Here is a 14,455-nt window from a genome sequence, read left to right as displayed (position 1 = left end):
TTGAAACCATTAATTTGCTTCCTTGTCTCTATAGATGTACCTCTTTTGACAAATGGAATCATAAAATATATAGCTTTTACATCTCAATTCTTTCACTTAATGTTTTCAAGATTATGTGGCAACATGAATCAATACTTTGTTTCTTTTAATGGCTTAGTAATATTCCATTGAATGGATTTACCACATTTTGTTTATCCAGTCATCTGCTGATGGATATTCAGGTTGTATATACTTTGGCTGTTATGAATAAAATTTCTCTGAACATTCAGGTACAAATTTTTGTATGGTTATATAGTTTTGGTTCTCTTGGATGTATATGTAGAAATGATTTTGCTGGATCATACTCCTTTTAATAATCTTTTAAAATTGCCTATTTTGATTGCTATCCTTGTGTCCCATATTTCTATTCTCTGGGTTCATATTCACTTCCTCTCTAGTGTATGCTGTCCATGATGATATAAAGAAACAAAACAGAAATAGACTCACAAACATCAAAAGCAAACTTATGGTTACCATAGGGGAAAGGAAGGAGTGGAGGGATAAATTAGGAGTTTAGGATTAACGTGTATACATTACTACATATAAATTGATAATCAGCAAGGACCTACTATATAGCACAAGGAACTCTATACAATATTCTGTAATAACATATATAGGAAAAGAATCAGAAAAAGAAAGGATACATGCCTGGAGAATCCCAGAGACAGAGGAGCCTTATAGGCTGCTGTCTATGGGGTCGCACAGAGTTGGACACAACTGAAGCTACTTAGCAGCAGCAGCATGCATATATACACCTGAAACTATCACAACACTATAAGTCCGGTATACTCCAAAATAAAATAAAAATTAAAAAGAAAAGAATTGAAGGGGAAAATGAAGTTACTACATCTGGGACCCAGTTTAAAGTTCTTTATAGAAAGAATTAAAAATTATTCAAGTGAGAATAGATCAAATCATATGAATGCTTATTATTAATATGTAGAGTCTCTGCTAGGTGATATTTGCTTTTGTGGTCTTCTTTCCCAAGCTTCCACTTGAGGATTTACAGTGTTTTTGTTTTTTTGTTTTTTTTTTTTTCCAGAATCGAAATGAAATAAAAAATGGCACTATCCTTCGATTAACCACATCTCCGGTAAGTTGATGCTTGTTTGTGATTCTGTGATTCGCAGTTTGTTATACGTGATTATGGGATATTAATTTTTCAAGATGACTCATGTGAAATAAAAGATTTTTGGAGTGTGCCCCTATTCTGGAGTAGCAGGAATGCCTCCCTTCATTTTCCAGGCACAGAAAAGGAAGTTTTTGTTCCAGGTTATGTGCAAGTAAATTCACTCTGAAGTTTGAATTTTGTGGTCATATCAACAATTATCATAATATAGATAGGATAACTCTACCCTGCGAATTGGTTTTACTTACCTACCCACAGATCCACCTAAGACTATCTGAACAACCAAAGGGAACAAAACTAGAGACAGCCTGTTAAACTTCCCTTGAAAGTCAAACTTATATGCAGAGTACATCATGAGAAACGCTGGACTGGAGGATGCACAAGCTGGAATCAGGATTGCCAGGAGAAATATCAATAACCTCAGATATGCAGATGACACCACCCTTATGGCAGAAAGTGAAGAACTAAAGAGCCTCTTGATGAAAGTGAAAGAAGAGAATGAAAATGTTGGCTTAAAGCTCAACATTCAGAAAACTAAGATCATGGCATCCGGTCCCATCACTTCATGGCAAATAGATGGAGGATCAGTGGAAACAGTGGCTGACTTTATTTTTCTGGGCTCCAAAATCACTGCAGATGGTGATTGCAGCCATGAAATTAAAAGACACTTACTCCTTGGAAGGAAAATATGACCAACCTAGACAGCATATTGAAAAGCAGAGACATGAGTTTGTCAACAAAGGCTATGGTTTAGTCAAGTCAAGGCTATGGTTTTTTTCAGTGGTCATGCATGGATGTGAGAGTTGGACTATAAAGAAAGCTGAGCGCCGAAGAATTGATGCTTTTGAACTGTGGTGTTGGAGAAGACTCTTGAGAGTCTCTTGGACTGCAAGGAGATCCAACCAGTCCATCCTAAAGGAGATCAGTCCTGGGTGTTCATTGGAAGGACTGATGCTGAAACTGAAACTCCAATACTTTGGCCACCTGATGTGAAGAGCTGGCTCATTTGAAAAGACCCTGATGCTGGGAAAGATTTAAGGCAGGAAGAGAAGGGGACAACAGAGGATGAGATGGCTGGATGGCATCACTTACTCAATGGACATGGGTTTGGGTGGACTCCAGGAACTGGTGATGGACAGGGAGGCCTGGTGTGCTGTGATTCATGGGGTCGCAAAGAGTCAGACACAACTGAGCGACTGAAATGAACTGAACTGAAAGTCAGTAGGTGTGTCTGTTTGTATATGAAAGAGTGAAAATGTTTAAGCATTTCCTAAGGTTTGGTCAGTTATTGTGACAATTCATCAAATATAGCTTAAGAAATATTTGCTGCTCATATTCCTTCACTGACAGCTGATTCTAGAAAAAAAAACCCTTTCAAGTTTTCCAAATAAAAACTGCTAAACAAAATGCTACAGTGTATTTAGATTACTGTAGCCAACTGTATTGTTTAACTTGATCTTTCTTACTTGCTTATAGAAACTTTGGGTAGTAACATTAGCATATTTTAGCTATGTTTTTTTCACAGTGCATTTTATCACTTTCCTAAAAAATAATCTGCACAAAATACACCAAGTGTTACTATTTTCACTCTGCATATGTGATGAAAACTGTGTCTAGCTCTCATTTTCAGTTTCCACTGAAGCCATGTGCTAGGCTAAAAATAAACTTAAAAAATTGGGAAAAGCATCTGGCTAAAATTAAATCGTGGGTACTGTAACCACCACAAATTCTTCTTGTTGAAAATTACATTAGAGAGGCTTACAAACCCCTAAACATTTTACCCAGTAACATCTGAAGCCTGAACACAGTGATGGGCTCAATAGTATGCGCTGCTGGAGTTGGCTAAACTGGCTTTCAGTACCTTCTTTCCCACTTAAGGGAAATTATCATTCACACTCATTTTTCAGTGGCTCTGTGTTGATCCAAGACATTTTTGTCTGCCTTAGCACTGACCTTACTTCAGTCAGCATGAATTCATGTTAATTTGACCTTTAGAGACCGTGGTTTCATTTGGGTTTTGTAGTTCCTATATTTCCTGTTGAAATTATTCATCTGGTTGATGGGCAGAAAGAGTATACCTTACTTTTGTTTCATCTCAGAATTAGAAAGGCACCAGTTTTTTGGGGTTTTTTTGTTTTTTTATAATCTAAGCTTTGGCTTCATGAACAAAATTTCTGCAGTGCCAAACCACTCCTTGCAAGAAGGTTAGGTGTTTGTCAGGGTGAAGTTTCTCAGCATCCAGAAAGCTAAAGTGCTGACACTGTGGTGTGACTTGACCTCACTGGGAACACTGGAGCTTGTGCCCTGCATGTGCCCAACACAGTGAAGGGAGACATGCAAAAACTCTACAGTAGAGTCCCCCTGCAAGAGACTGTTTACATTTTCCAGAGAATAGTGGTCCCCAAAGTTGAATCATTGGTAGAACTTTAAAAATGCTGATGTCTGGGCCTAAAGCTTCTCTTTAAAAAGAGAAGCTGAATAATGATATCTAAGAATAGGGTCCAGACACCTGCAGTTTAAGTAAGCACTTTATGGTTTGACTGTAACCACGGAGTCTAGAATTGGGAATTACTCTATAAGCAAGACATATTGGATCTTTAAACTTTGTTTGTTGCTGGTAGATTTTCTCTTTAAAGATTTTGTGTTTGACTGAAAAAATATGGGTCAGCATATGCTAACTCTTTCACTTCTTATATACACAATAAAAATATATTTTTGAAAACTGTCTCTATTGAATTTGCAAGGAGGTGTTAGAGTACCATAAAGAAACCAGCAAATGGTGTTGTGCTAACTTTGACAAGTTTTTGCATCTACCTCAGCTGAACTCTCTCTGTAACCATAGTACTCACACTCGCCCACACTCTTAGATGCATGCATGCACATACTCTTGTTTTAGGTAATGTGCAGCTCATGTCCACTCTATCAGTGGCATTTTTCTTAATGGATTTATCTTCAGTCTTACTCTGTTATAAAACTGTTCTTTCTGGATTATTCCTAACAAAATAAGGCATTAATAAGTGAAGATTAAAACAAAACTGCATAGTTATTCTTTTAAAAGCCCAACACTTGGCATATGGTCTTCCTCTATGTTGCATATCTTCAGACAGTCTCTCTACTGACCATCTTAAATATATATCTTTTTTAGATGTCATAGTCTTATCCATCTCTCCAGTAGTATGAAAGTATAGCCGTGAACCCAGCCTGGAAATGTGTGTAAATATGTGTGAGTTTTTGAGCATTTAAAGGTTTGAAGACCTTCAGATTATGCTGCTAAGTAGTATTTCCTTATATCTGTCATGATAATATTAATAATAGCTATGGAAATCTAACCTGAGTTCACATGTTGCATGAAGCATGTTTTACACAAATTTTGGCTAATGTTCCTGTTATTAATAGAAGAAGCCTAGGTTTCCAGACCATTGTTTTCACATTTCTGAAATTTTTGTTTTGGAAGGTTTTTATAGTAAATAGATTTGTAGTTTTGGAGTGTGGAAACCCATCCTAAGTTCTAAGTAGGACATAAAACTCAGAAATTACAAAGAAAAAGATTAATAAATTTGATTACCAAAAATAAAAACAATACCACAGAACTTTCATGTTTGGGAAAAATTCCAGAAACAAAGTAAAAAAATAGCAAATTAAGAAAAACTATTGGCAATGTAAGTAATAAATAGAGGGTTAATTCCTCAATTTGCAGGATCCCTGGTGAATAAATAAACTGCCCCCAAAATAGAGGGTCCAAAACCTATAAACAAAAATGATCTCTTTCTCTCTGTCTATAAATCTATATATTTATCTGTCTTGTCTTGCTAGGCAGGATCTATATAGACTTATATATGGCTATATAGCTATAGCTGTGAAAGAAGAAACTCAATCTTCCTCTCAAAAAAGAGATGAAAATATACACTTCTTGATAATCAAGGCATGAGGCAAAGATGCTGTGGGGTCAAGAGTATAAATTGGTACAGCCTTTTTCGAGGGCAATTTAGCTGTATTCACCCAAGCTTAAAATGCATGTCTTTGTTCTGACAATTTTACAGCTGGGAATTTATTCAATAGATAGTCTCACAAAAGCACTGTAGGATACACACATACAGAGAGACAGACAGACACACACACACCAAACACATCCATCAGGGTTGTATGCATCATTGCTTTCAATAATCAAAAGCTGGAACCTATTAACTGTCTATCAGTTGGGACTAGTTAAATTCATTAGGTGATAACCGTGTGATAGAATACTGTGTAGATGTGAAAAAGAATGTGGCATGTGCTTCCTCAGAGGCACCTCAAAATTTTATTAAGTGCCAAAGCAGATTGCAGAACATGGTGTGTAGAGTCATCCCCCTGATGCACAGGGAAAATAGATATATGTCAATAAAAGAATAGAAACGGTTCTTAAGGAATATCACAAGAAACTGTTAGCATTATGCTAACTCTATTTTTCACTTGATAACTTCTGATAATACATATTTCTGTACCATGTCCTGCTGTTATTTTATTTTATTTTGGCTGCACCCTGTAGCATGTGGGATCTTCCCTGATCAGGCATCAAACCTGTTCCCCTTGTGGTGGTAGCACAGACTCAGCCACTGGACAACCAGGGAGTCCCTGTTGATGTTATTTTTAATTAAAGAAATCTGCAAACAAGTTTCATAATGTCACTACAGTATACAAGAGATGAATCATAACATTCCATGCTAAAACCATTCCAGTATTCCAAACTATCAGATTTTTAAGAGCCCTTTTATATATGACCTGAACTCTTCTTGCCTCTTATCCCTCATTTTGGCCCATGTGGACAAATTAAATAAAATTGCTTATCAAGTATCTGCTGTTGCTTTGTCAGCTTTGAGCGCAACCCTGCCTTCTGCCCTCTTTCATTTGGGGAACTGATATCAGAAGCATCTGGGTTAGAGAGCCTGTTGCACTGATTTGGGGGGCCAGTTGCTGTGGCAAAAAGGAAAACTGTTACCTCAGTCATTCTGTGGATTCAGGTTGTCAGAGATTCTTAACAGTAAGATTGTTAATGATTTTTTTTTTGAGCCAATTTCTCTCTCTTGAGCTGGGAAACCTAAAACAAATGGTAGGATGTCTTAAGTTCTGTTTCTTGTCATCGCCCTATGAGCTTCACACAGAGAGAAGCCAGTGGAAGGTTTTAGGCAGAGGAGGGGCAGGATCACTCTGGGTGCTGCCCCAGAACAGACAGCGAGTGTCAGGGGACAGGTTAGGAGGCAGGGCAGCAGTGCCAGTTGGAGACGAGACTGATGTACAAAAGAAAGGGGGACGCAGTAGGGGCAGAACGCCTGAGAAGGTGAGCGGGTGACAGCTCTAGAGCCAGGGATGAGGGAATGATTGGCCTTGGGTAGGAAACAGTGGTCAGGTGCAGAGAATCAGAAAGAAGCAGAGCAAGAGCATAGAGGCCCTGGGGCCATGTCCTTGCAAACAGGAAGCTGAAGGAGCTCTGTGCTTTTTGAAATAGGAAGATGCAAAAATTCCTGGCTGATTATTTTGATTTCCTCGATAAAATGTGATGCAAGATTACCAGTGTGAGGGAAGCAGGAAATGAGGGAGTTTAAGGAAAGAAGAAAAGGTGTGAAAGAGTAATTTTGAGGGGAGCTTCCCAGGTGTTCCTAGTGGAACTCCTGCCACTGCAGGAGACTAAGAGACACACCTTCAATTCCTGGGTTGGCAAGATCCTTTGGAGGAGGATTTGGTGACCCACTCCAGTATTCTTGCCTGGAGAATCCTGTGAACAGAGGAGCCTGGCAGGCTATAGTCCATGGGGTCACAAAGAGTCAGACATGACTGATGACTTAGTACGCTTGCAGCAGACATTCCGGGAAAACTTGGTTGGATTGCTGGGCAATATTGAGTGCACATTTGAAAATATCTGTGAAACTTGTGAACCTATAGACTTTTTTGATTACTTCTTAATTGATATCATGGACCCAGAACCATTCAGAAATTCCTTGGGAAAAGCTTTAATTAGGACCTTAAAGAACAGAGGTGGTAAATACTTAGCATACATCTACTGTGTATACCTATTCTGTGTCCATTGGTGCTCCCTCAGAGGCTGTTTGCCTCTAAGCTTGGGCCCAGAACTTTCTCATCCCAGGACATTAGGCAGCCACACTGTGCTATTTGAGTGACCCAAGATGAAACTTGTTTTCTATCCTAGGACAATGCCGGAAAATAATACTTACTCTCTGATACAATCACCCACACAGCTATTAGAGTCTTTCTTAGTTGTTCTAACTGCTTGGAAAATCAGAACTAAGGCTATTTTATTTTCTAATAGTGTAAAACTTCCCCCAATATAAAGATATTGCAGACTCATGGAAAATTTGAAAAGTGAAGCTTGCAACAAAAAACTATGCAGAACATTACAATTCATAAATAACAGTGGGCTATATCTTGATTTGTTTCCTTGGGTCATGTTTATGCAAATATGTGTGCATTTATATATTCATTGCTTCTAGCGTTTGAATATAAAAGCTATTTTAAGAGCTCCAAAGGTACCACACATTTGTCTAGACGTTTAAATTCATCCTATCAGTCAGGGAAAATCATCACCACCCAGGATTCCTCCAGTTCCACTGCTTCTGCTTATGACCTCCTTAGGCCACCTGGCCCAGTCTGTTTGCCTGTCCTCACCTCCTTACACGCTCCCCTTTGCCCTCCAACCCCAGGCACACTGGCCTCTTTCTGTCCCTCCAGACATCCCAGGCCTGTTCCTTCTGTTTTTCCTTTGCACCAACCGTTCCTACTGCCCAACATACCTCCTTGAGGCCCCTCCCCAATGTGGCTGAGTTTTTGTCGATTAGACCCCTGTATCAATGTTGCTTTCTTAGGCTGCTTGTCCCTAAAAACCACATAATGTGAAGACATGTTATTATCTAGACATTCAGATCCTCCAGTATATTTCTGTCCTGCATGTAGAAGCCAGGTGCCAATGCCTTAAAAATGAGAACTGTAATTCTAGGCAAAGCTGCTAATTTGGTTTTAAATTATTTTTTGTATTTTTGTTTGCTTGTTTAATTACTTGGTTTTAAATTCATGCTGTAAATAACTAATGCGCATGAAACACATGTTGAAAAGTGGAATTTACAAGCCCTGTTGTGTTGTGCTGGAAGATTTTCAGTAACCCCGAAAGATTATTTGGGTGTCTAATGACACTTTTGAACATTTTGTGTAGGCAGTTATTACTCAGAGTATTGACTGAATGGCTGAACATGCTGTATAAATTTGTACAATTGCTTAATTAAGCAAATAGCTTTTTGTCATTTGTAGATAATAATTTTACTTAAAAAGTAAACATCCTCCCCCTTTTCCCCTCACACTGCCATACCCACTCCATTTCCGGGGTTTTACTGTTCTTCGGCTCTTGCTTCTCCTTGGGATGGGAATATGGGTCCTGTCAAAGAAAGGCAACTGATTTTCGTTGTGAAATTGACAAGCATTGCCTGAAGGTGAAGTCATTATGGTTGGAAACCTCCCTTGGTTTGTAATACTTAACTAAACTTGTGCATTTGGCCTTTGTTTCTTCCTTTCTCAATGAGGTGGTGATTTTTTTTTTTTTTTTTTTGATCTGTGGTAGTTTCCTCTGTGAACACTCTTTGTTTTTGTTTTTGTTTTTTCTCTCTGGTGAGGCTCAAAACGCCCAGCAGCTCCATGAGCGAATCCAGTCATCAAGTATGGACGCCAAGCTGGAGGCCCTGAAAGACTTGGCCAGCCTCTCCCGGGACGTCACATTTGCCCAGGAGTTTATAAATCTGGATGGCATCTCTCTCCTCACACAGATGGTGGAAAGCGGCACCGAGTAAGCACCTTTTATCTAGACTTCATTCTGGGTATACTTTCCTTGTTCTTACAATTTCTAGTTTTAAATACCAGAAATTGTCTAGGTTCAGGAAAAATGGCATTTAAGATAGTGTGTGGGGTGTGGTTTTGTAATTTAAGGATCACTATGTTCTCCACCCACCAACTAGTCAGTATCTAACACAGTCTGAAATTTCAGATTTAGAAGGAGAAATATTAGGTCATTATCTCTAAGGGCCTTTCCAACACAAATTGTAGTTCTTTAAGATAGAAATCCCTCACATCCTTAGCTTATCTGCAAAAATAATTTTCTTCCCCTGACTCCATTTTTAAAGAAAGTTAGAATACCTCCTTAGATTTCAGAGTTTTAAAGCAGGTCTAAATGGCATCCCTAAAGTAATTTTTTTTTACATTAACATTTGACTAATGAAATACATGTATTTAGTTATTTACCATTAAGTACAATAAACATTGGGCTTCTCAGGTGGTGCTAGCAGTAAAGAACCCGTCTGCCAATGCAAGAGATGTAAAGAGACATGGGTTTGATCCCTGGGTGGAGAAGATCCCCTGGAGGAGGGCATGGCAACCCACTTCAGTATTCTTGCCTAGAGAATCCCCTGTACAGAGGAGCCTGGTGGGCTACAGTCTTTAGGGGGCAAAGAGTCGGACACAGCTGAAGCGACTTAGCTTGTATGCACAATAAGCATTTATTAGTTACCCACTGTGTACAAACAATTAGAAGTCAGGAAAATTTTACAAGATGTGAATCTTGCCATCCAATACTTTTTAGAGGCAGAATTCAGTTGCGGTGCAGTTCCTCCTAAGGGCTGGGAGTCTAGAGGTTGGACCAGTTACATCTCATGGAACCTTACAGGAGGGTGTTAGTGAATGGGCTTTAAGGAGTTTGAGTTCTGTCCTGAGCAAGGAAGGAATGGGCATTTCTGATTGGGGAGTTCATCTTCTTAGGGCAAGGTTTGATTCTGTGGTGTGATTGCAGAGTCTAAGGAGCTAGATGGACCTAGCTTTTAGATGTGCGGACAGATCATTCCCTTGACCACAGAATGACAGCTTAGGGTCCACAGGAAACTGCTTATTTCTACATGGTCAGGTGCTACTGGGAAAGACTAGTAAAGCATGCCAGTTAGACCTTGTGGGGATGCTGAGCCAGCCAACTAGATAGTAATATGCCAAATGAATAATGTGCAGAGCAGGGGTAGGTATTTATTAGGAAAGAATAAATATCACTGAGAGCTGGGGTTTAAACCTGGGTCATTTAAACCTCTCTTCAGTATGTGGTGATTTAAAGAATGACCTGATGACTGTACATGGTAGAAACCTGTCTCAGCCCACTCCCTTCCTTCCTTCCTTTCTTCCTTCCATCCCCTCCTACACTTGTCATCATTTAGCCTCTGCTATTGGCTAATAAAAGGTTATTTTTTTTCTATTTCAAAGAGTATGTTTTATAACAATAGAAATATCTCCTATGTTAGAATGTTCTCCAGAGTTTGGAGTTGGGGGGTCTTACTTCACAGACAAGTAGAGAAAACATCTAAGAGTGAATAATGGGGTGGGGAAGTTTGATCCAAGAGGACTGGGAAGCAGGAATGAGTGATCTGGAAAGGGTCAGTTGTAGACAGTATTATCTATTTTGTTGCTGTTGTTCAGCTGCTCATTCGTGTCTGACTCTTTGTGACCTCATGGACTGCAGCATGCCAGGCTTCCCTATCTTTCCCTGTCCTTCAAGTCTCCCAGAGCTTGCTCAAACCCATGTTCATTGAGTCGGTGATGCATCCAACCATCTCCTTACCTATTTTTTTTAATGATGACTAAAACTCGACTTATTAAATTTTTGGTAAACTTAGACTTTAAGTAGGACAGGGGGGTCTCAAATTCTGGGTGTTATCAAAATCCAAAGTGGTTACTGTAAATTGGAGTTGGTGCTTGAAGCAGCAACTTGAAGGGAAGTTGAATAAGTGTAGCCATCCATGAGGCTCACCCAAGGGAAAGGAGAAAGAGGATGCTGCCTGTCGAAAGCTCCAGGCCAGAATCCAGTGAGGAGTGTATCAGGTTCCTCCCTCTTTGCTCCTAGTGGACAGTGGATTGCGAGTTGTGATTACAAACACATTCACTGGTGACTGTGGATGACTTCATGGGCTTGCCGTACATGATAGGCCCTGCCTCACACCCATCACTGCTTCTGGTGGAATAGTGAGCCCTGGGAGCTTCTGCCTCCATTACATTTGTAACATGTTAAACAAAAACATAAATGTGTTCCTGCATTTATTGATTTATCTAAATCCCAGCCATTGACATATCAAAAACAATGATACTAGAACCAGTTTCAGTGGAACCTGCTAATATTAGGTGCTTCTGCCACAGATACCTAAGTATCCAGGGGCTTAACCTCTGGCCTATTCAGAATGACATTGTGTTAATACTTCCAGGTTTATCAGAACTGCAATCATAATTACAATTACAATGATCCATATACTGAAAACCAGAGTGCATGGGATATGTACCCTAAGCAGAGGACTGGAGCTGAGCTCCAGAACCTCTGGAGGTTGGCAGTTATATACTTGACAATGAGGGAGAATGCATGCTAGGAGCTTTAATTTTTTAGTTTCTCGTTATATTCATTTGCTAGGGCTTCTGTAACAAAATACCACAGAACAGATGGCTTAAATAATAGAAATTTCTATTCCCGCAGTGCTAGTGGCTGAAAGTCCAAGCTCAAGGGGTTGGCAGGCGTGGTTTCTTCTGCAGCTCTCTCTTTGATTTGCTAATGGTCACCTTCTTCTGTAGGGCTTCCTAGGTGGTGCTAGTGGTAAAGAACCCGCCTACCAATGCAGGAGACTTAAGAGACATGGGTTGATCCCTGGGTCCGGGGCAGATCCCCCAGAGGAGGGCATGGCAACCCATTCCAGTATTCTTGCCTAGAGTATCCTACAGACAGAGGAGCCCAGAGGGCTACGGTCTATAGGGTCGCAGAGTCGGACGTGACTGAAGTGCCTTAGCATGTGCACCTTCTTCCTATGTCCTTACCAAGTCTTTCCTCTAATCAAAAGCATCCTAGGTGTCTCTTTGTCCAATTTGCTTCCTCTTACAAGGACACCAGTCAGACTGGATTAGGACCGTAAAGGCCTCATTTTAACTTAATCACCTCTTCAGAGGCTTTATCTCCAAATACTGCCCCATTCTGATGTATTGGGGAACAGGAATTCAATACATGAATTTCAGGGGATACAGTTCAGCCCATGACACTCATCAAGGAGACACTACCACTTGTGCTTGAGAGGAGAAGGAGTAAAAATGGATACTATATATGACTTTGTCAACCTTACTGCTTTTCATCTGTGCTATTGCCTTACTCTAATTTATCTTGACTTACAGAGTGGCCTACAGACTGAACATTGGGGACAGCAGATTTGAATTATATCACTAGGTTTCACATGTCAATACTGAATTTACTCTATGTGAACTGCAGTAATTGAATTCTTTTTTTTTTCCAAAGTGTATCATACTCATTCATATTTTAATTATTTTTAATCTGTAAGCCGTCCCAGTTTGTTACGTGTAACTTGATTTCAGACAGATGAACAGAACTCAAGACCGGATCGTGAGTGTGTTCTGGTTTGCATTGTCTCTTATGCTTTCCCATCACACTGTGTTACTGGGAAGGGATGATATCTCTCTGAATGACCTTGGTGTGTGCCCTCATCACCATTTTGCATATAAGTTCAAAGTCACACTACTCATAGGGCTGGAGTAAAGAGGGCGCTGGGGTGTACAACCTTTCTGCCTTCCTTCTGCAAGGTCCTGCCACTCATGCTAGGAAGCTGCTCATTTGATGAATGGTTATTTTCAGACCTTTTACTCAGATGAAAAGGAAAAGAGAAGGACCTTTTTCTTATAGGGAAACTTAGCTTCTCAATTAAACTTAAACAAGACTTTAATTAATAGGAAACCTTTGGAATAGAAACTGCACAAATTAAATAGATCCTGCAATTTGGAAGGCATTTACTTATGACTCCTGGGCAGACTTCCAGGTGGGAAAGGCAGTGGTTTCCTGAGCAGGACCTGTGGAAATTTTTAGGAAACACTGAAGAAATGTAGCTGGAATTTTTCTTCTTACTTTGAGCTATAATGAGATTCAAAGATTGCTTGCCTGCTTGCCATTACCCAAGGCTGAGCTTTTTAACATCTCTCCAGCTGGTACCAGGAGAAACTACAGGGAAAAAATGAACAACAAAGGAGCAAGAGGCAGTGACACTTTGGCAGAACACAGTGTCTCAAACTTGAATTTCATTTTTCCACTTTTGTATAATTTTGAAATTCCATTCCTAGTTTCAGCCTGAAAGATAGATGTGGAAGCATATACATTTTTGGGGAAACTTGTTTCCCCAGCCTGAGTCAGGAAATGGTATCCGTTAAGGAATGGGCAATTATTTTTGTTTTCTGTGTTTTTTTTAAGAATAGATACTAAAAGATTCTCAGAAATGGTATGTTTTATTTGAAAGAAAAAAAATTGTACCTGCAACTTTAAATCCATTGTAGTGAATAACACTACTTTTCTTGCGGTTTTAATTAAGCCCCGTGTTCTCTGTCTATGCTGCTGTGCACGCACACGATTGGGCAGTTTGCTCTGTGCCCTTTTGCTGTTCAACAGTCAGAAGAACAGAGGAACATTTCCAAGAATGAAAGGGCAGGATCCTTCTAGTTTCCCACTTGGCAACATGACAGGAAAATTACGCCCTTGGAGTATGAGTAAGCAGTAGCACCACCCTGGGCAGAAAAGTTAAGAGTGAGAAAAGTTAAATTCATATATTTACCAAAAACTCATTTATTTTTTATTTAAAAATAAATGTAAGTAAGCAGAAAGAAACAAATAAGAAGCATTTGTCTTCTGCCTTACCAGAGGCAAATATTTTTAACATCTGGGTGTATATTGTTTTTGTACATTCTTAGAGATACACACACACATACACAGGCTTACACACACACACACACACAGGTTTTACAAAAGTAGAATTATAATATTAATGGTCTCTGTAATCTGCTTTTTGTACTTAACAATAGTGCCATGTCATTGAATATTATTCCCTTCGTAATTTTTGTTATCCGCCTATTTTTTATTGGAGAATAATTGCTTTACAACATTATGTTCGTTTCTACAGTACAACAAAGTGACTCAGCTATATGTATATACATATATCCCCTCTCTCGAGCGTTCTTCCCATCCCCCCATCCCTCCCCTCTAGGTTGTTGTCTGCCTATTAATTCATTTTTCAAGCTCTGTTGAAGTACAATTGGTAAGCAGTGTAATACGATAATTTGAAGGATATGCAGAGTGGAATTAACCGTTCCCCTATTGTTGGATATTTACTGTTTTCAGGTTTTATTATGATTGTGAACATTCTCTCATCAGTTTTTCTTTCAGCAGAATCTTTGTGATTATTTTATTGAAAT

The 14,455-nt window shown here is 39.4% G+C and overlaps 1 protein-coding gene across 5 annotated transcripts in view; it reads left to right on the top strand.

Annotated features, from left to right (window-relative positions):
- Positions 1–14,455, top strand: part of ELMO1 (engulfment and cell motility 1) — a 573,189-nt gene that overhangs the window by 169,964 nt on the left and 388,770 nt on the right. For all 5 annotated transcript variants that reach the window (XM_070468476.1, XM_070468480.1, XM_070468477.1 and 2 more), the window contains exons 5-6: positions 1,082–1,132; positions 8,821–8,990. In XM_070468476.1, the coding sequence (XP_070324577.1) occupies positions 1,082–1,132; positions 8,821–8,990 (221 nt within the window). The remainder of the gene's footprint in view (positions 1–1,081; positions 1,133–8,820; positions 8,991–14,455) is intronic.

The sequence above is a fragment of the Odocoileus virginianus genome, chromosome 1 (genome assembly GCF_023699985.2).
Source record: "Odocoileus virginianus isolate 20LAN1187 ecotype Illinois chromosome 1, Ovbor_1.2, whole genome shotgun sequence".
Lineage (NCBI taxonomy): Eukaryota > Metazoa > Chordata > Mammalia > Artiodactyla > Cervidae > Odocoileus > Odocoileus virginianus.
The sequence above is the reverse complement of the archived record's forward strand: the minus strand, read 5'-3'. Positions and strand labels throughout refer to the sequence as shown.